Source organism: Eublepharis macularius, chromosome 9, assembly GCF_028583425.1.
Source record: "Eublepharis macularius isolate TG4126 chromosome 9, MPM_Emac_v1.0, whole genome shotgun sequence".
Lineage (NCBI taxonomy): Eukaryota > Metazoa > Chordata > Lepidosauria > Squamata > Eublepharidae > Eublepharis > Eublepharis macularius.
The window spans coordinates 107,151,538-107,173,964 of NC_072798.1; the positions used below are offsets into that span (position 1 = coordinate 107,151,538).

The 22,427-nt window shown below is 41.6% G+C and overlaps 1 protein-coding gene across 1 annotated transcript in view; it reads right to left on the reverse strand.

Moving 5' to 3' along the window:
* Positions 1 to 22,427, reverse strand: part of INTS13 (integrator complex subunit 13) — a 39,246-nt gene that overhangs the window by 15,260 nt on the left and 1,559 nt on the right. The window contains exons 2-9 of the mRNA XM_054987904.1: positions 14,891 to 15,122; positions 13,455 to 13,529; positions 9,299 to 9,501; positions 8,731 to 8,811; positions 7,367 to 7,457; positions 6,601 to 6,729; positions 4,125 to 4,209; positions 837 to 926 (exon numbers count right to left, since the gene is read on the reverse strand). Of these exons, the coding sequence (XP_054843879.1) occupies positions 837 to 926; positions 4,125 to 4,209; positions 6,601 to 6,729; positions 7,367 to 7,457; positions 8,731 to 8,811; positions 9,299 to 9,501; positions 13,455 to 13,529; positions 14,891 to 15,115 (979 nt within the window). The 5' untranslated portion in view covers positions 15,116 to 15,122. The remainder of the gene's footprint in view (positions 1 to 836; positions 927 to 4,124; positions 4,210 to 6,600; positions 6,730 to 7,366; positions 7,458 to 8,730; positions 8,812 to 9,298; positions 9,502 to 13,454; positions 13,530 to 14,890; positions 15,123 to 22,427) is intronic.

Genomic DNA, 22,427 nt, shown 5'->3' on the forward strand with positions numbered 1-22,427 from the left:
GAGTGATAATGATATAACATGCAGGGGAAAGGGCTGTATCTTTTGGGGGGCAGGGGGCGCTTGAGCAAAAATTTTAGTTGGAAATAAGTTTGAAAAATTATGGCTTTTTGTGAGAAGCCATGTCTGAAATCACCTTCAAAAAATCCAGACTGAAAATATGTCAATATATTTAATCAAACTCTTAGGCCCATCTTGGCTTTCCTCTATCTTATAGGGGCCAACCATGCTTCAGGAGAGCTTGGGAGGCATCTGCAGGGAGTTCCCATTTGGAAATAGCTGCCCCATCATAAGAGGATTTGGGAGATTACTATGCAAAATTATCTCTGTTATATACATGAATGTATCCCAGAACTCTTTTTAATTAACAAGTCCCTAAAATATTTTTCATTCAATTATACTGAACACAACTGAACACAAGATTTTTTGGATGGCAACTGTATAGTGAATACTAGCAATGTAGTAGAAGCAGCAAAAACCATGCTGTTATCAGTCTCCATTAGGAAATTATGATCATCAGCATTTTAGCATATCCCAAACCTTTGGAATAAATGACTTGCCCACTTTTTCCTAAGAAATATTTTCTGTATTCACATTTCCAGAAAGTCATCCCCATATAAGGATTCTATGCACATTTTACAAGGTGCTCAAACTTATGAAACAAAGCAACTAGATAATCAGATTGGAAATAAATGTATGCTGCAAAATTCTCCTGGCTGTTTGCAAGATATGTTCTACGAAGAATGGCAACCTGGCAGAAAAGAAAGAAAAGGAGGCGGGATTGCGCCACATAGTGTGCAGTATGCAGCTATATGGACAACTTCAAAACAGGTACCTACCCACGCTGTTTGTTCTTGGTGTGCACCATTTCAAGGTTACCGTCTCCTTATTTGTACCCTCTTTGCTACTGCTACCTATATGGTTGTCACCTGCGACACCAAGTTGGACAAAAAAAATGCATATTACAAGGCAATACATACAATTACTAAAAACAAATCAATGTAACAGGACTGAATACTACCACCAATTAAAATGGCTGTTGTAGGAAGCAAGGACTATACAATAGGCTATTGGGTAGAGTTTGCTGAAGTAGAAAGGAATTTTGGACTTACCATGAACGTTCCCTCTGTTTGAGGCAAGGGACATTCTGATGCTTGGGTACTCCTTCTTCCATGATCCCTGGAGGTAGGATATTAGGTCATTCCTTACCCACCTCCAAGGAGAGGGAAGGCCCTTCCTTTCTTCAGTTTAGAGACTTTCAGAGCTTTCCACTGAAAACCACAAAGTGTGCTATTGCTTGTTGTCCTCAAACAGAATTTAATCTGAAGACTAACATATGTAAAGAACAAGGCTAAACAAGGGCCAAAAGTAGTGCTTAACCATAAACTGTAACAGCAGATGAAATGGTTAAGACATATAAAAGGGCTCACCATCCCATAGATAAGAGTGAGTCCAGGATTACCTCTTCTACCTCACAGTAACCTTCACAGTAAGTCCAAAGTCCCTTTCTCACTTGAGGAGAAAGGACATCCTGATGCTAGGGGTGTCACAAAGCTTCCCCCAAGATGGGCAGGCAGCCCTCTGTCTCTGTTCTGCCCGAAGGCCGCATTGGCTGACACATAAGAGTCCATTATGTAACAACGTATACAAAGGTAGATGTAGCTGCCTAAGTGGCTGCTCTACAGATATCTAGAATTGATGCACTGGAATGAAAGGCAGCCATGGTGGCTGCACTCCTAGTTGAGTGGGCTGTAATTTCTTCTGGAAGTTTAAGTCCTTGGGCAGTGTAAGCAAAGATGACGCACTCTTTCAGCCACCTGCTGAGAGACACTTTGGACACCTTCCTATCCCTTGGCTACTGGTTGGAATGCTGCCCACAAACAGAGCATCTGATCTCTGGATTGAAGCTATATGTTGAAGGTAGATATGTAAGGCTCTTCGCACACCTAAGATATGCCAGTTCTCCTTGGGATGTGATGGATTGGGGCAGAAAGATGGAAGGTACTCCTCCCGAGACCTGTGGAACACTGAATACACCTTTGGGATGATGAAGTGTCCAGTCAGAGAACCACCACATCCTTCTGAAGGGTGCAGAAGGCTGTAGCTATAGACAAAGCTCCCAACTCTGATACGTGCCTGGCAGAGGTGATGGCCGTAATGAACAGCACCTTAAACACGAGGAACCTCTCGTAGTTGCTCAAATGGAGGTTTTGTAAGTGCTCGGAGAACCATCTGGTCTCCAGGAGGGAAAGAGTGAACCACTGGCAAATGGGGAAGCACTGCTTCTCTAAGGAAACGCTTGACAGCAGGGTGGTGTGAAGAAGGACTACCTTCAACCGGAGGCAGATCAGAGGCTAGGGCTGCCACCTGACTTCTGAGCACGTTAGCTTCAAGTCCCTGCTTGAGTCCATCTTGGAAGATGGAAAAGATGGTTGGGACATCCGCCTTCATTGGAGGAGTCTTGTGTTTCCTTCAGCACCATCTGCCAAATGCCTTCCAGGTGCAGCAATATTTCCTTTCTGTTGACAGTTGTCTGCTTGCTCCAGTCTTCGCAACTGTTGAAAGAGCCCTAGGTCTAAAAGGCCTTGCTGCTCAATCTCCAAGTGGTGAGGCGCAACCAGGCTGGATCTGGGTAACATATCGGTCCCTGTGACAAGTGTGCCTGACAGGGCTGGAAGGGACCGAGAAGTTGGACTGATAACATGATCATGTCTGAAAACCAGGGTCTCCTTGGCCCATGTGGAGCCCAGAAGATCACTTCCATCCTCTCTCGCTTGAGTCTGTGCAGCACTCTGGAGATCAGCAGGATCAGAGGAAAGACATAAAGCAGTCCAGGTAGTCACCTAGATAGGAGAGCATCTCTTTTCCACTTGTGGACAGTCGTAACAAGAGAAGAAGTGCTGTGTCTTTGCATTGAGGGGTGATGCAAAGAGGTCTACCCAGGGCTGACCGAACAGATGAGTCATTTGTTCAAACAGAATCTGGGACAGGGACCACGCCCCTTGATCCAGTCAAGTTCAACTGAGCCAACTGGGCCAACTGGCCTGTGTACTGGAGACACACTTGATGTACTCCACAGTATCTGTGTGGTGACAGATACTGGATCATGGACTGTGCATCCTGAGATGCCTTTTCCGCTTAAGGACACCTGATAAGCAGGCAGTCCAGGTAAGGGTGTGCATGGATACCCTGAGATCTGAGGCCTGCTGCAAGGGCAACCAGGGCTGGCAGCCGTCCAGAGAGCAGGGCCCAGAACTGGGAGTGAGCCCTTCCCCAACTGTAATTTATTTTAGTGTCTCCATCTTGAATTTTTTTTGCAACAAATTTGTTAAAGAATTCGAAGTCCAAGATGGCCCTCCAGTCCCCATTTTCCTTTGATGCAAGGGAAGAGGCTCTACAGCGGTGATTTCTAGGAGGTGATGGATGGCCTCTTGAGTGTGATTTAGTTTTACTGGATCACTGGAACAAGGGGGCTGGTATGAAGCAATCGTGTGGGAGGCAGACAAACTCAATGGCACAGCGCTGCCTGGTGGTGCGTGGCACCCCTCCAGTTCAACAACATGGCCACATGAACATCTCAGCACAGCGATACTTAGTGACTCGGGAGCCATGTGTGCCTTTTTGATATACCACTTGCAGCTCTTCTAAGCACCATTCCCTAATATGGCACCTGCTCCATGTTTCAGAAAAGTGGGCAGGGCCCCGGGGACGCTTCTGGCAGGTAATTCCCACCTTCATACAGCTACTGCCAGGGGAACTGCTAAACTCCAATCTCCCTGAGGTGCAGTCCTCATGCCAATGAAGGAATTAAAACGTGGCTCTTTTGTTTGGCAATTGTGAACATGACCCTCTACAAACCACAAGGTAAGTATCACTGTCTTCACAGAACACCAAGCAGGTTACAAACTAATGCAGTTTGATATTGCCAATGAATCCTCCTTTTTATCTCATCAATCCCTCCTTTTATATGTCAGTATAGGACAATTTTAATATAGGTAAGATCTGTTTGCAAAATAATAATAAGAATGCCCACGATCAACGGCATCTACAGCTGTGGGACTAAGGTAAGCTATTGTCTGATTCTACCTCCCCGAAGGAGGCTGATCATTCTCTCTGCTTGGCCTTACCGCTTTTTAAGAAGTCTACATGTGCTTCCTTGTGGTGAAGCAGTTCCACATCATAATTGGCAGATGTATTGGCATGCTGTTCTTCCTTTTAAAGAAAAAGCGCAACATCATAGAAACAAACCTTTTTTAAAAATAAGCTTAGACGGTTTTGACTACTGTAATACACTGTACATAGGTACCCCCTCTAAGTTAACGCAGAGACTCCAGTTGGTGCAGAATGCTGCCGCTCAGCTCAGCTCGGGAACTAAGTGGACCATGAATGTGACTCCCATTCTACAGCCACTCCACTGGCTACCTGTCAGTCACCAAGCCCCATTCAAGGTACTGGCTATCACCTACAAAGCTCTTCATGGCCTGGGTCCATCATATCTATGGGACCGGCCCCCTCCCTATATTCCACCATGGCAGCTTCACTCATCTGAACGGGGCCTTCTGAGGTGCCACTTTGCAAATGGGCAAAACCAACAGCTGCCCGTACAGATGCATGAAGTGCCCCCCGCTTTATGGAACGGTTTACCTGAGGAGATTAGGAAAGCACTCACTCTCCTGGCCTTCTGCAAATGATGCAAAACTCAATGGTTCCAGTAGGATTTTTACTCAGATCATACTGTAAGTATGATCCTACTGGGTTAGTTTCTATGTTGTTTAATATGTCTGCTGCAGAATTGCTTATGCTCTGTTTTGACATTTCCTCAGCTCTGTATTGCATTTCTGTGGGTTTTTAAAACCTTTCAAACTTGCATGTATATACCCATATTTATTGAAATGCCTTGGATATTCACTGTACTGACCCACACCATGTAATCCGTCTTGAGTCTCAATGAGAAAGGGGGACTATAAATAATGTAAATAAACAAACCAATGCACAGAAACGATAAATTTAGGCTTTCCATCAAAAAGCCAAAGGGAAAAGAGTGCTCCAGGATCAGACAACACAGCTAGGTTCGAATTCTGAAGAAACTTGTGTCCTCCCTGACCTACTTAAGGGTGTAGTCGCTGGTATTCCTGGGCCACGTGCCGCATGCTCCTGGCGGAGTTCAACAGGGCTTAGTCTGAGGGAAGTGTACCAAGGCCGTTAAGCCTTAGACACTCCTACAAAAAGAGTCTAGTCCTGCCCTTCCTTACTTCTACGCATACAACTGAACAGAGAGGCCAGAACAGAGCCAGCACCCACTTCCATTCAGAGACAAGTCATTCAGTTCAGAAACGCTTTCATTTCCTAAGCAGCAAGTGTTAGTTAAGATTACAACACGAGCGCTAGCCACGATGGCCATTTTTCATTCGGGGGAATTTCGCTTTTCCTTCTGGTTAACAAGAGAAACCACACACAGTTTTATCTGACTGCCACAGCTGAAGACTAACAGCTACTGTGGTCCAAGCAGCATGCGTGAGGGTAAAAGCAAAAGGAAACAGCTTCATTAAATAACGGTGACAGACTAGCAAGCACCATGTATGGTCATGAGCAAAAAAGTTCACTATAGGACTTTCGATGCACAGGGAGGCCAACATTCACACAACTACTAAAAAGAACAATAGCAAGAGGAAAGAGTGTAAGAGCAGCACACAGGTCAGCACGTTGCAAACAAGATACTTGCAAACCCGAGAAGTTATATACAGTAGCCCATTCAAAGTTACATTGAAATGGTCAGAGTGCATTTATCACAAAAGTTTAACTGCTACCTTAACCGATATAATCCAGGCAGTACAATGACTGTTTAGCAAACAGCACTGGCCATTGATGTGATTACATTTTTTCTTTTGGATATTCTTTTTTTTTTAACAATATAAAATAAAGATGTTCTTGTTTCAGTCTAATGTCCAACTACTGAATCATAAGAATAATAATGTCTGATTTCTCTGATGGCCATCACAGTGACAGAGAAGTCAGATAAAGAAAAAACCCACAAAGTATTAGTAGAGAGTATATATAGATGAAGCTACATTTTAACATTTCTCAGCAGAATTCTACTCCTCTTTCTTCTCTTCTTACCAAAACAGCCCTAAATCACCTGGGAGAAATCAGTTTTACCTCTTCCCTGCACAATGTTTTCTACTTATTCCAAAAACATGTCGGGAGGGCAGGGAAATGATACAGAGAAACGAAAGGCTCACTAAATTACAGAAGGGGGCAGAGATTTCTAACACAAACATAAAAACAAAAGTATCACAGACAAAGTAATTTGAATGAACAATGTTATATTTACACCAGACAAAGAAAAATAATGCTTTTATAATTGAGTCTAAATTGCTGGAAAGCCAAGATGGCCATTTGTTCTGTGATCCTTTTTTCTCCTTCATAAAATTTACTAACCTGGTCACAGACACTGAATGTGGGCTAATAAAAACAGAAAAGAAATATGATATGGAGAGGAGGGGAAACACTATAAAAATTCCAATATTAAAATATTAAAACCATTCAACAAGTTTAAAAAAACAGTGCAGGTACATCAACACAAAGCCAATGAAACAACAGTACCTTCATAGGGATGTTAGTAATCGTGGTTGAAGCCAGATCAAAATGTTGCTGTACTAAAAGATTCAGCCTGGTGGCCAGGTGCCGTCCCGCTCGAACACTGTGCACTTCACTGGTTAAGACAGGAGAGAGCTTAGAGGAGGGAGAAACACACACACAAACAAAATACTCAGTAACAGCCATCAGAGTATAATAGCAAGACCATCTAAGTCACCCTTGAAAGCAATTGTGGACAACACTTCTTTCCTGCAGTATCTTCTATGCACCTAGTTCCCTTCCCAGTGTGCATATTCCCAGAGATACACCACTTACTCTACACGTTATGGCTCAAAAAGGCATCGGAGCAAGCAGATGCTTTCGCCTAAGAAGGGTTTCCAGTAACATGAATGCCATGGAATGTAACCCACCAGTCTGTTCTGTTAATGGTACAGTTTTCAGGAGGAACTCTGGTCGTAAAGCTGGGCTTTAGGGAACCCAGTGAGCTAAATCCAGCCAGCTTTTTCACTCAAAATCACTTTGCCCCCCGCTGTACTCCAGCCTCCACCCCACATCGCCTCGCCCCGTGAGACCCAGCGTAACCTTTTCAGTGGTCAAAGGGGACTCTTTCCTCCCTTGTTCACCCACAGGAAAAAAAAGTTGGTAGTTCTCTCTCCCATTCCAACAGAATTTTCTAACTGAATGCTTCTCTGGTTCTCAGATATGTGGTTATAAATAGTTGTAGCATTCTGAAGTCAGAATTTGAGGTTACAGAAAAATTTAGCAGCCTTACCTCTTTTTTAAGACATTCTGACACAAGATTGTCTTCACCAACAGGAAAAGTGTGAATTAAGACCAGCTCACATTTCTGGATCTGCATAAGACTTAAAAAGTAAAATATAGAGCAGCAATTAGGTAACACAATGCTTCCAGAAAACCTTCACTTGTTTCCTGAGCATAAAGTTAAACAGAAGCACCAACGGTAAGCAGTATCCCCGTACAGGATAACTTAATGGATTTCTATGAGCTCAGACTGGAGGAAATCTGCATAAAATTACACTGCAATATTATAAACTTTTCAAATTAAGGAATGAGTTCAGATGCAGTATTAATGTTACAGGAATGGCCTTTGGCCTTCTGTGCCCTCCCCCCCCCCCCCCGCTCCTTCCTTCCAGGTGTGGGATTCCCTCCTGCACATCCTACTTGACAGCAAAACTTGACCGAACTGTAGATACTACACTGGGACTTCTAACTCGCTTAGTTACTTTCATAAACACACCCACACAAACACGGAGGACCTGCATGACTTGTAGGGAGGGCATCTAATTTAACCCCCCTTCAATTTCTTCTTTTGATTTCCTGACAGCCCTCATAGCCTCTCCCTCCTTCCTTCTCACCCACTAACCAATCTACCTTTTATCTGCCCCCCATTCTTGGTTATATTGATATTTATTTACTTCATTTAGACCCTACCTTTTAGATTCAAAGCAGCTGACATCATTCTTCTCTCCTCATTCAGTCAATAGAATGGGACACCCAGTAAACAATATAATATAATATAATATAATATAATATAATATAATATAATATAATATAATATAATATAATATAATATAATATAATATAATATAATATAATATAATATAATATAATATAATATAATATAATATAATATAATATAATATAATATAATAGGGTTATTATATATCACGTACCAAATGCTGAACTTGGCTTCAGAATACAAATCCCAAAATCTCCATGATGGGGCTTGATCACCTCCCTCCTTGAACTTTTAAAAAGCCAAATGAGATCTTGAGAGATCACCATCAGCACTATGGGACTGCCCAGCAACAGTGTTTGAAACAAATGAAAAGAGAGTAAGAGGTAGTTGTAGGGAAGGGGCGAGAAGAGGGGCAGGAGGGGAATGAGAATGCAACAGCAGCAACAACGGGGGGGGGGGGGGTAGCGATGATGATAGGGTTTGTTGGATGAAGCAGCAGCAACGGGAGGACACAAGGGTGATCAAGGGGAGAGGAGGGGGCCCAATGTGGGTGTGGGATTTCCTCTCCCCGGTGAGTCCTTGCAGGTCCCCCTTCATAAAAACAACATATTAAAACAGAAAGAAAGAGTCACAGTGCTGCTGAGGCACACACTTACTGATCTGAATTAGCCGCTAGTTTGTTATGCTCGTGTATTGTTTCCTGCACACACTCCTCAAGCATCCGTACATGGCTATCACTGGAAAGAAAAAAGAAAGCTCTTATATACAAATAACAATTTCCCAGGAGAATACCTTTCCCACTAGCCACAGTGACTCAAGGACGACATGTGCCTAATGAATGTGAGAAGTGAGTCCTTGATTTCGAAATAAGGACTAAGGACCTGGGATACAGCTTGCAGTCTGCAATTCTCTTTATATTCCTCAGCAGTTTAGATCTGCAGAACAACGTGGAATGAGACTGCATTTCCCTGTCCTATGGGGATTGCTGCAAGACGAGCAGGCATCACACGCCCAATCCCTCCGCATTTATAAAGGGCACCGAGAATACACTGTCTGCAACATCTGACTCCTCTGCACCCTACTCACCTTGGGAGACATGAAAGAACATGAATGCCCACACTCTGCACAAGAGCCAGTAATATTCCACTATATATGAAACTCTACAGGGAAAGGTTTTAATTAGTTACAAAATCAGTACATTAATAGCGCTGGTGCACAAAATACCTCTTTGCATTAGTAATACAGATTATTCGTCCTCTGTTTCCAACACGGTCAGCATTCTCCATTAACATTGTTCTTGCCTCATGCTGGTATTCAGTAATTTTGCAGAGAGCTTGTACTGCTGCACCTAAGCCATGAAGTATACTGCAGCATTCAGGGTCTGCCCGAGGATTGGGAGGTCCAACAGCTGCTAGAGCTGCCATTAACTGGCAAAAAATAAAGATGTTTTCTTGTTAAAGTTGCAATCTTGGCACTTACTACTTATCAGTTAAACAAATTTCTTAAGAGAAATTATTGCACACACAAAAAACCGCTGGCAGGGAAGAAAACTTCAGATTTTCTATTACATGTCTGACTTCAACATGCTGCAATATGTTCCATATAAGCAACTGAAATAAAGGAATATATTTCAAAGAAGTGGATAACATCACTTTATCACTGTGTAAAAACATTCCCATTTCATGTTTTGACATATTGTTAACGTTATTTATAGTCCACCTCTCTCTCTGAGACTCAAGGCAGATGACAAAATATGAAAAAAATTCAATCCCAGAGCATGGATCTCTAATAAACAAAATAATGCAGTGGGCTAGGACTGAAGAGTTGAAAAACAATGCACACATACTAAAAAAACTGTTCAAGCAAACAAAATAATCAGTGTAGGCAAAGAACTACCTAAGACACTAAACTAATAATCGCAGTAAAAGTAAAATGCAATAAACATTGCAATATACTACAATTTCATCCCTTACAGAAGCCAGCTTCTAAGCTAATCTAAGACCACCACAGTTCTGACCCCTTTGTAAGGATGCCCTTTTGAACATTCCTGTTTTGCACATTTTGTGAAACAAGAGAAACAGGTGTGTGTGTGTGTGTGGGGGGGGGTGCTTCCTGAGATCCTCAAGCAGGCTGTTCCATCACAAAAATGCGTGTGAACAGTTGCCAACATTACCTGTTTGTAGGGTGGCACCTTCAGAAGTCTTTGCTCAGACAAGAAGCGGTCCTGAAGGTATGTGGGTCCAAGAGCTTTGTAGGTGATAGCCTGAACCATGAACTGAACTCAGTAACTGATTGTTAAGCAATGGAATAAAATAGCAAAGAGTCCAATAGCACCTTTAAGACTAACCAACTTTATTGTAACATAAGCTTTCGAGAACCACAGCTCTCTTCATCAGACACACAGACAGCAGTGGTTCTCAAAAGCTTATGCTACAATAAAGTTGGTTAGTCTTAAAGGTGCTACTGGACTCTTTACTATTTTGCTACTACAGACTAACACAGCTAACTCTTCTGGATCTTAACCAGTAGAGTGACTGCAGAATCTGAGAAATACGCACATTCCACTTAAAGCCAAACTAGACAAGATGGGTGTCCCTGGGGCGGACCTGGGGATGCCCATCTTGTCTAGTGTGATACTTAGTACCTCAGAGTAGCTGGGCCATGGTGTTCTGTACCAACTGGAGTTTGAGTTATCTTGTAGAGTGTGTTACAACAGTCTAGCCCTGAGGCAATCATAAGATCCACATGGCCAGATCAGCTGAACGTCCATACTATGTGATAAAATGCTTTATTTGCAGCTGCATTCGCTTATTCATCGAGCAGTAAAGCAGGATATAGTATCATTCCCAGGCTTTCATCTGAGTTAGCAGGTGTCAGTTGGACCCCATCAAAAGTCAAGAATCAGTTTCAGCAAGTTTACCCTCAGCCGTTTAACTGCAGCAGTCAGGCATTGGTTCAGAACCTTAAGAGCAGATAATTCAGATAAGGAAATACAGAACTAAATTTTCCCTTAGTGCAACAGACCTATCTTACTCCCTTCACCCACTGCAACCCATTGATCTGTCTGAAATGCCACTACTGCAGGGGAAAATTGGAGGAAATTTTTGCTAGTGGAAACTCTAGTCTGGATCCAGTCCCAAATCATATACTTTATTTGTATCAATCTTGCGAAAACATTTGCCTCTTGAGCTGTAAATTGACATTTCCACACATAAGATTGGTGATTAGTCCTGACTACGGCTGTGTATGGGTGGGGAGATTCGGTATTCCCACTTTGGGTTTACCCGAAGCGGGAAATCGATTTGGGATACCCCCAAATCCGAAGTGGCAAGCCGCTTTGGATTTGGGTTTCGGGTATCGCTTCGGTATGCTCCGTGAAGATTTGGTATCAAACAAGAAAAAATTCCCGTGTACTGTAATGCCTCCACAATCAACAATAAAGCATGTAATATTGTCTCCAGAATTATTTATTCACCAATATATAAGGGGTATATTAAACAACTTGTATTTCAAATTATTTCTCTTAGCACATTCAAGAACTGTACCACATATTGCACTCCCCCTCAACCTCAATCATATAGGCATTTCAGACGTCCTGTAATTAATCTATTAAAGTGTCACGTGCTCCAAGTGCTATAATTATTACAATTAAAGTGCATTTACTGGTCGGGCATCCTATGACACTACTTTTCCTATACAGGGTTTAAATTGCCTTGTTCACAATTATAATATACAGTCACAATATAGGTGCAGTCCAAGAATAATTCCAGACACTGTGGGCGTCACAGCTCGTGGGTAGACCTATGTCCTTCCAATATGCATTGTAAACTCTGTGACTGAGTTCTCTAACGGACGGTCCAGATCCTTGTAAGGTCCGTTTCCAAAGTTCTTTTTCAAAGAGCACAGTAGTCAGAGATTCTTGCAATTAACCTTCCATATCCCCTTCTAGTATTCCAATTACTTCCAACTGCTCTATATTTTGGGCCGTGAAGATTTGGAGCATACTGAAGCAAGGGGGGGAAACTCCCCACCACCACCCTCCCTGGGGCAATCCCTCTACCCGTCACCCAACCCTGGGGAGACCCCTCCAACCCCCACCCACTTACCTGGTGGTGGGAGGGTTATCAGCTGGACGGCGGAAGCACAAGGTAGTGCAGCCTGGAGCCAGCCAGCTCCTCTGCCATTGCACCGCTGCCCAATCCTGCGGGGTGGTGGGGAAGGCTGGAGCCGCCTCCTCCGGCCCTTCCTGCCCCTCAAATGGCTGTGGTGCGCCGGCACCGCGGTGGCCATTTGAGGGGTAGGAAGGGCCGGAGGCGGCAGCTCCGGCCTTCCCCACCACTCCACAGGCTCGGGCGGCGGTGTGGCAGCGGAGCTGACCCGGAGCTACTGCAAGGTAGGTGGGGGGGAGTTGATGCTTAAAGGGCCCCAAAGCTTACCGAAGCAACCCAAATTGCTTCGGTAAGCTTAGCTTCGGCAAGCTTAGCTTCGGCATTCCCGAAGCGGGTCCAATTTGGGTAACTTTACCGGAAGCTAAACCCAAATTGCACAGCTCTAGTCCTGACTGCCTACTATTTGGCCAAATAGTCAATTTCATGAAGCTCAAAGGTTCCCTTGAATAGCTAGTTTGCTGCCTTTTACTGCCTTCTAGTAAAGGTAGTAACTGACTTTCCCCCCAATCTGTTGACTAGTCAAATGGCCAGGTCTATGTGATACTACATAAAGGCACAAACTAACCCACAATGCAGATTTCTGTAACTGCTCAAGAAATTCCTAGTTTTATATACGCTCTCACACACCTCATGGTAAATAGATTACTTTTTGTACCAGGTGGAATGAACAAATGTAGATAATTAAGTAAGAGAAGACATAATTGGCTCACCCACTTGAATACTATGACAGAGTGTGAGATTAGTGGGGATAAATGTCCCTTTTCAAACTGGTCTGCAATACACTAAATGCCAAATTATTTTATTGAGATTCTACATCTCACCTACAGGCTAATTCAGATTCAAGACAGTGATCTGTAGCGACATGCAGGTCTACATAAACACAACAACAGAGGTCTTGACTTGCAAAGCTCATTCTGTCATCGCCATTGTACCAAGCAAAGCAACTAAGCAGAAGGAGACAAGGATTTACAGGCCCCTGATATGCCTTAAGGTCCTCACTGGGGCCCCTCTACCGACAAACACACCAACAATTGTTCTGTTGGCCTCCTTACCATAAGTCAACATCAGCAGAGAAGCACACAACTACCTAAGCAATGGTGTCTGGAACCATACTGTTTAGTCTCACTTTCCATCACCATTAGGAAACCAGATCTTCTCAATGTATTACAAATATAAGGCAGCTGTATAGATTTTTTTAAAAAAAATTGTACCTCCTGCAAGTTTTGATCTTCTTGGTTCCAAGTGTTTAAGACTTGAGGTACAGAATCACTTACGATGAAGTTCACCTGAAAGTTTACAACAGATAATTTAAGGAGCATTTTACATTTTTTAAAATCATGATACAGTAACGAACTTATATTTTCATGAGTTTATGAAAATGCAACGTTAGGTGAACATATGATTAACATTCAAGTCATGTCTATGGCTTGGGGTGGGCTGGCATACAAAGGCAGAATGAGTTGGCGATATTTGTATTAGAACATATGGGACAGAATTTTATAACACTGTTGGATGCAAATTAGAGCTTCTCTTGTGACAACTGCATGTCATAAAAATTTGAGTATGATAATCTGAGCCACTCCTTCGAAGAGCATGCTGGTTAAGTAAATGTGACTCAGAATAGGTTAAAGATATGAAAGCTTATGCACACAGTGGAAACATATCAGCATGCAGTCCTATTAATACCAGCGGTAACTGTGCTTGTGTGCACTAAATTCTTTTAGGTTTAGGGCCACAGGCAGACAAAAACCAACTACCCTAGTTCATAACATATTATCCAGCTGGCGAAGCTACAGTAGTAAGACTGATGTCCAGTGTCTACCACGTGGCAAGTACATCCCATCCAGCATTTATGCCGCTTCCTAACAGTATAATCCTATGTAGTGACTCCAGTCTAAATCCATTAAAATCAGTGGGTTTAGAGTGGAATGACTCTGTATAGGATTGCACGGTTAGAGACCTTATTCACGCATATGTTTTCACTGTGTTGGTAGTACATTCCTAGCAGATGAGTTATCTAGGAAGGCCTGGAGTTGCTCTGAAATTGCTTTTCTATCATCTTGCCCAGGAAAAGCAAATTATAGACCATTTTTTACCTGCGGGCCACATGAAGGTGCCTTATATTGAATCAGACTATTAGTACATCGAGGTCAGTATGGTCTGCTCAGACTGTCAGCAGCTCTCCAGGATCCCAAGAAGTCTTTCACATAATGATAGAAGACATGGAAGCCTTTTGCAAATTTCTGCTAAATCAAGCTTCTGAAAGGTCATTCCACGGGGCGTTCAGGGAGGCTACTGAGTTCAGAGTAACTATCAGTTCTCCGTAGTAAGGCCCTTCATTTCCATGCCCTCAGAGCCCCCTTTCCCGCTTCACCCACATCCCACACTTCTTCACAAGCTCCAGGTCTTCTTGGGCCACAACGCTATTCACCCCAGCAAAGCACCACTGCAAAAGCTCCTCTAACAGCGCAACCCAAAAGAACACTTTCCTGGGAGTAAACGCCTCTGACTGGACCTGCTTAGGGAGGCACTGCAAAGAAGAAACAACAACAACAAGCTGCACAAGACGAGGGCTGCAATGCGAAGGAGATTTTCACACAGAACGCCCATTCCAAGTAACTGCAAAATATAATGAAGGGTGACTTACTAGTTTTTTAAAAGGGAATATATCGTACATTATTCTACAGTATTCCATGGATGACTCCACTGAACAGGTCCACAGCGATCTTGATATAGGTGCAAGGGGGATGATTCCTTGTGTCCGATTCTTGATTAACATATCAAATTCAACATGCTGTTTGCAAGATTCTGCCATATAAGGGCAGTGATCCACCACAAAGACAGTTTTGTGAGATTCTGAAAAAAGTTTCATTTTTTTCCTACAATAAATAAATGAAAGGATTAGGAAACTATCATGCAAATTAAACACTGAGTACTACTCAATTAATTAAACAATCATGCATTTTACAAAGTTAGTGACATAATTAAGATTATTTACACGTCATTTTGCAAATATCCAAGACCTAAAGAATTTTCAACGCAGTAAAAGCAGACGTATAAAATACTAAGAGGCACAGAACTATGACCAATTTGTAATATTTTAAGGTTTCAAAGTATTAAACAGGTATGCTTAGCTCACTGTTTATTTTATAACTAAAACATCCCCTGCCTCTTGCAGTATGTTCCAAAGTGACTTATAAATACATTTAACAACAATAATCTCAAAATGCAGTAAGTGAATAACAACTAAACAAAACAGAAACATCAGAGCAAACACAGCCAAATCCCACCCATGAAAGCAGATCTAAAATTCCATATGATCTGGAATTAAAAAAGAAAACACAAAACAATTAATAAGTAATTAAATGACCATCCCTGGGGGAGTGTCAGTTTTAAAGTCTCTACTGGAAAGCTACCTATCACACACACTTTAGACAGCAGAGGCACATGTAACAAAGCCTCAAAAGAGGATCCCAAGCTGCAGAGAGGTTCATATGGGAGAAGGGAATCCTTGAAAGACTGGACCATGGAGGTTTTAAAGGCAGCATTTTGCATTGAGAGCTAGCGAAGATATCACACAGTGTGTTCCATTACTCTCTCTCTGGCAGCTTTATTAAGTCAAAACAAGCAAAGATCCAGAACACTTGTGGTTCCCACATCTCCCAAGAATTGTGTTTACGTCCTCAAGTTGAATAAACTAATAGCCGTGCATAATAATAGGAAAAGTAGAATCCTAGTATCTAGCTACATCTAACTCCATAAAAATATGACATCCAAGTTAGAACAAATTAGATTTTAGCGCTATAGACCCTAGAAAAATGGTCACAGTAAGCAAATGAGGGAGGATTCCTCTACCCTTCCTTGAAAGAATAAAAAGTTGTTAAAATACTGGGCAAAACCACATGCACGCACGCACGCACGCACGCGCGCACACAACGGTGGTGGGAAGATTTCTTTGCCATCATGAACACCACAATAGGGGGTGTGGTGTCGCTGTGGAGGTAGAAGAACTGAGCTCTGACTCTCCCCAAACATAAAATCGCTTTAAAATCCTACATAATGAAATACAAGTTACCCATAATATGGGCAAACAAGACTCAGAAAAAAATTCAAACTCTAAAGCAGCTAGAAGATTACAAGACTTTCTTCCGACAACACAAACACCAGCTAATCACGAGAGGATTGGGAACAATGCAGACAAGATGGCGGCAGAGGGAAGCTCGGCAAGTGTGCCAATGACTACTCCCCCCGACTCCATGCTAGCAACCCAGTTAGTTAGCATGGATATTTTAGATAAGATCAAATCTCTTATCAAGCCTCTAACATATCAGATAGCAAAAATTAAAATAAGCATAAACAAAGCTATTCAAAAAGCAGACTATGCGATGGATCACAGTATAATGTTGCAAGATGAGATCCAAGCCCTTCAAACGGACAGTGATGGGAATGCAACATAGAACCTTAAACCTAGAACTTTTGGCATGACAACAAAACCTTAAATTCTGGGGCTCTGATGAGAGATCAACTGCCAATGAGGATCTGTCTGTTTTCTTGGCTGCCTGGCTAGTGAGTGCCTTGCAGTTAGAAAGGGGAATCTCCCCGTTAATCTCCAAGGCGTATTGAGTTGGCTTACCCAACCACCCTAAAAGAAAAGGTGCCAGAGACATATTGGCAACTTTCCTGGACTAGAGAACACGTAGAAAGATTTTGGAAACTGCTAGAACTCAAAACTCACTCTCCGATAAGGTAGCTCCTATCTTTGTGTTTAAACAAGAGAGCTCAAAATGACTACAGAGAATCCACAATGTGTACAAATTGGCTAGAAGTGAATAAAGGACGTCAGCATCCCCATCCCGATGGATTTTGATAAGGTATCCCAGAAAAGGAAGATGTCTCAGCCTCCAACTCCTCAAAAAGGAAGTAAGATACCAGTTCAACATAATAGTTAAGCAAAGTTTATTAAGAACTATTTTTTTGCATTCATCAAGCATAATAAAGCTGGAATATGTAGGGGAAAAGAGAAGAATTAATCTCAACAACGGCTAGAGGTTTAGGGGAGGGGAGGGGAATTTGTTTACCTGAATTAGCTCCCAACTAATATAGCCTTTTGTACCGGAATATATTCCAAAAACCTAACTGTAGACTCGGGCCCATTTTGCACAGCACACTTTTAACCAGCAATGCTGAGCATTCACGCCAATTGGTGCTGAAACAGCTTGGGGTCCCATCATTCTGCGCTACACAACCTCAAGGCGATTTGGATTCTGCTGAGTTGAGATGTGTCTGTTTGGAGCTGCATTTTGTGGGGGCTGGAGCTGACATCATTTAAAAAAAATTTTTTTTTGCAATGTTGAAACCCATCCTCCCCCTGTATTTGCTGACTTGCCTGCCCATGCCCACTGGAGAGGCAATAGGTAGAGGAGTTCTGGGGGAAAACTTGTACTTTTCATGCTTGTTTCACTCTTATTTTTTTAAAGCCAAGCCGGGAAAGGGTTAAAATGCTTATGCTTCATTTCCTCCCTGCAGCTTCCCTGCTGCTTTAACAGCAGCGCAAAACACTTGGATTTTTTCCTGTTTGGCATTAGAAGAAGCCTGAAACACCCAGGAAGGAGGAAGGGGAAAGCAGCAGCCATTTAACACTTTCCTGGCCTTTAAAGCCGGCAGGGAATAAGCAGCAACATTAGGACTCATTCCTGGCTTTGAAAAACAAAATAAGAGCGTGTCTGCATACCAGGAGGAAGGAAGCGAATAGAGAAACAGCCTTATGACCCTTACTTCACTTTACTGATAAAAATGGCAGAAAAGGGGTTCAGAGAGCTGAAGAGAGTGGGACTGATTACTGGCGGACAGATCAATCAGCTCCTGGTAAAAAGGAGGAAGAGAAGCAGAACCAGAGATTTTGATTCTTCACAGACAGAACGCGCTCCAGCAACTACTAGGAAGCAGCTTTAAAAAACCGTGGCATGTGTGCAGGGGAAAAAATGGGGAAGCGACAGACAAAAATCATTTCTGCTTCCATGACTGCCTTGCAGGTGTAGAACTCATAAGAACATGTGAAGCAGAATAGATTCTGGAATGCTGTAAAGTGACCATACGGAAAACACCACTATCTCATTAGGTTACAGAGGGTTGTACAGATTTTGATATTTTTAGTTCATTTCCTTTCTCACTGCTGTTCTTACCATTGTGGTTTATATATTATCTAAACTTATACCTCTCCCTTTGGTAACACCTTAATTACTAAACTTGCTTGTTTAATTAAAATATATATATATATTAAAAAGGAAGGGGGAGTAAGTAGTAGGAAAAAGTTACAATATAAAAAGGGGAAGAGGAGGCAGGGGAGGAAGGGAAGAATAATCAACGTTTTTCAATTACAAACAATATATAATTATTATAACTTTAGAATTATTGGTGACTACATCTCTGTTTTTATTTAAACTGTTCCTAGATTTGGAACAAAAAGGAAAAAAATCTTATAACAGACCCATTGTGGTAATTCCGTAACTTACAATTCTACTGCTATATAATTAACATTAAACTTATCTTCAACTAAAAATTTACTCTTATTCATTGTGACAAATTGTGACATTGTGATAAATACTTCCAATTAAAAAAAAGAGCCTATACAGATACAAATCTTCATCCAATCTGACAACGCATTCAGCTCTAAATATCTCTTATAATGTACGTGGTCTTAATAACCCAATTAAGAGAAAATGAATTGTATCCAATCTAATGAAATTAAAAAACGATATAACCTTACTTCAAGAAATCCACTTTACAAAGTAGATGTAACAAAAATCAAGAATTGAAATCAAATTGGATTCATGACTAATTCCATGCAAAGGGAACAACAAAAGTAAGAGGAGTCTCAGTTTTAATATCAAAGAACATCAACTGTAGACACAAAGCCGCATGCACAGACCCTTCACTGCAATTACTGGAAAACGCCTAAACACATTCATCACAATACACTCACACAACCCTCTCCCCATATAATGGATTATATGATATATATTCCTTTGCATAATCGAAACAATATATATACTTTTCTCAGCACAAATAAAAGTAAATGGAACAACATCAGAAACAATACATTTCTCTAGAGGAACAAGACAAGGACGCCGATTGTCCCCAATACTTTTTGCAATACCTTTAGAACCTCTTACAGCAAAAATACAAGAAAATAACCAAATCAACATGGAATCCACAGTCCATAAATTAAGTAAGTTGGTGGATGATATGCTTTTATATATCACCATGTCCACAATGTCTTTACCTCAGCTAAAAGAAACACTCCACTCTTTTGCTCGAGTCTCTCGATTAGTAATTAACCCCTCTAAATCAAGCACCTTACCCATAAATATAACATTCCAGATCAAAGATCAAATTCTCCAACAATATAAATTCCAGTAGGTTAAATCTTACTACCTACCTTACCTTGGAATCAATATCCCACCTAACTTAAATCAACTAACAAAATATAATCATCTTCAAAAAAATCAAAGAAATAAAATAGAAACTATTCAAGTGCAATAAACAACCGTATTCTTAGTATGATAGATATCACTTAATAAAATCCTTTGTTCAACCAAAAACAATCTTCCTTTTCTGGGCTATTCCAACCAAGCTACCGTCAAAAACTGTGAAACAAGGGCAACCTATCCTCAACGCTTTCCTATGGAATTACAAACGCCCAAGAATCTCTTTCCATACTCTAAGAAAGAAAAATACCCAAGGTGGATTTAACTATACATCAGTTACATCAGTTATACACATATGCTGTATCATCTCACCTATCAAATGTCACCCAGATGCTTCAAAATGAAGAACAGAAGGACTGGATAAAAATTCTATACCCAAACCATCACCCACTATCAATCCAGGAACTAAACTGGACCAACCTAAAAATCCCGCCCACCATCAATAAAAAATAACAGTTTCCGAATTGATATACTCAACATATGGGACAAATTCAAATTAAAACTGACTCCAAAAATATCAAGATTCACTACTTCCAAACACAGGAAAAGAACAATCCTCTTGCAAACACTGGAGGCAGTGTAACAATACACAACTGAAAGATATCACAATAAATCAAAGAATCTTAACAAAAACAGAACGAGAAAAGAAAACCCAGCAAAATATACCATGGTTTCTATTTACTCACGTCTACGCAAATACATTTAACAGAAATCTTTTAAAAAAAACCCAAAACTGAATAAATATGAAACCAATTGGAACCAAGTCAAAAAGACCTTATTTCAAAAATCTATAATATACTCATCCAAAGACTAAAACTCCAACCTTCCAAACAAGATGGCAAAAAGACTGCAAAACAACAATATAAGTAGATCGATAGAAATCTGGACATCAAGATTACTTACTTTACAAGAAACAAACACAAGATGGCAATCATATAAAATTATAACCCGATGGTATCACACCCACAAGCTACAGTCTCTAAAACATATTCTTCTCTATGCTGGAGGAAATGTGGTGAAATTGGGTCATATGCCCCACAATTGGTGGCAATGCAAAAAAATAAATATCTTTTGGGAAAAAGTATTAAAACATATATCCTACTATATAAAAGGCAAGCCCTATTGGTGATGACTCACTTTTTATCTCCAAGCAGGCACTCACAGGCCCCTCTGTGGGGATAAAAAGTGTGTTGTCGGCAGCACGGCTTGACTTCCCACAGCCACATTGACCTCTTCGGGGCCTCCAGAAGTCCGGGAAGGCCCAGCATGGCATATCTAGCCTTTTGGTTGCTTCTAAAACATCAATAGCATCAAGGTGGAATGTGCAAACAGCCCCTTCAATAGACCAATGGGACTCTAAGATCTAGGATCATTTCATTATTGAAAAAATTATGGACGGCCTCCAACATTTGATTTATATACTTCAGGACAACTTAATGCCCACTCAGAGGGGTTTACAAAGTATGTTATCATTATCCCCACAATTACCCTGTGAGGTCAGTGAGGCTGAGAGAGCTCTGGAGAGCTGTGACTAACCAAGGTCACAGAATCATAGAGTTGGAAGGGGCCATACAGACTTTCTAGTCCAACCCCCTGCCCAATGCAGGATGAGCCTAAAGCATCCCTGACAAATATTCATCTAGCCTCTTCTTGAAAACTGCCAGTGAAGGGGAGCTCACCACCTCCCTAGGCAGCTGATTCCAGCTTTGAACTACTCTAACCATGAAAAAGTTTTTCCTAATAACCAGTCGATACCTTTCTGCATGTAATTTTAGCCCGTTGCTTCGAGTTCTATCCTCTGCCGCCAACTGGAACAGCTCCTTGCCCTCCTCCAAATGACAGCCTTTCAAATATTTAAAGAGAGCAATCATGTCCCCCCTCAACCTCCTCTTCCCCAAACTAAACATTCCCAAGGCCCTCAGCCTTTCCTCATAGGGCTCAGTCTCCAGACCCCTGATCATCCTCATTGCTCTCCTCTGCACCCTCTCGATGTTTTCCACATCCTTTTTGAAGTGAGGCCTCCAGAACTACACTCAGTACTCCAGGTGCGGCCTGACCAAGGCAGTATAGAGAGGGGCTATGACCTCCTGCGATTTCGATGCTATGGCCCTTTTGATACAACCCAAGATTGAGTTTGCCTTTTTTGCCACCACATCACACTGATTGCCCAAGCAGTTAACATGAGCCCAGCTAGTTACAAGTGGAGGAGTGGGGAATCAAACCTGGTTCTCCAGATTAGAGTCCCACTGTTCTCTATCACTACACCAAACTGGGTCTCAGCTATATACCGCAAAACAACAGATTTCCTAGAAAAATGGATACCTTTCATTGAATTTGTTACAAAAAAGGGGCGTATCGGCTCCAATTTCAATTAATCAATCCTAAACTCATAAACACACTCTGAATCAATAGATAAAGAAGTTTCAATGCACACTGTGAAACTTAAAACTAACAAAAATTAAAAAACGTAGAACTTTGTACAACTTTCTTGCAATCGAAATGTTAAGCAGGTATTAAAACTAGACTCTATTGTTCCTATTTTATAAAACTCAAGTGTAAATAGTTGCTTATTGTATCGTAATTTCTGAACGTTAATAAAGAAGATAAAAAATGAACACTACAATACATGTTCAGATAACATGTTTGGACAGATTGATTTCCCTGCCACCATTGCTCCAGCGGTCACCCTTGCCTTTT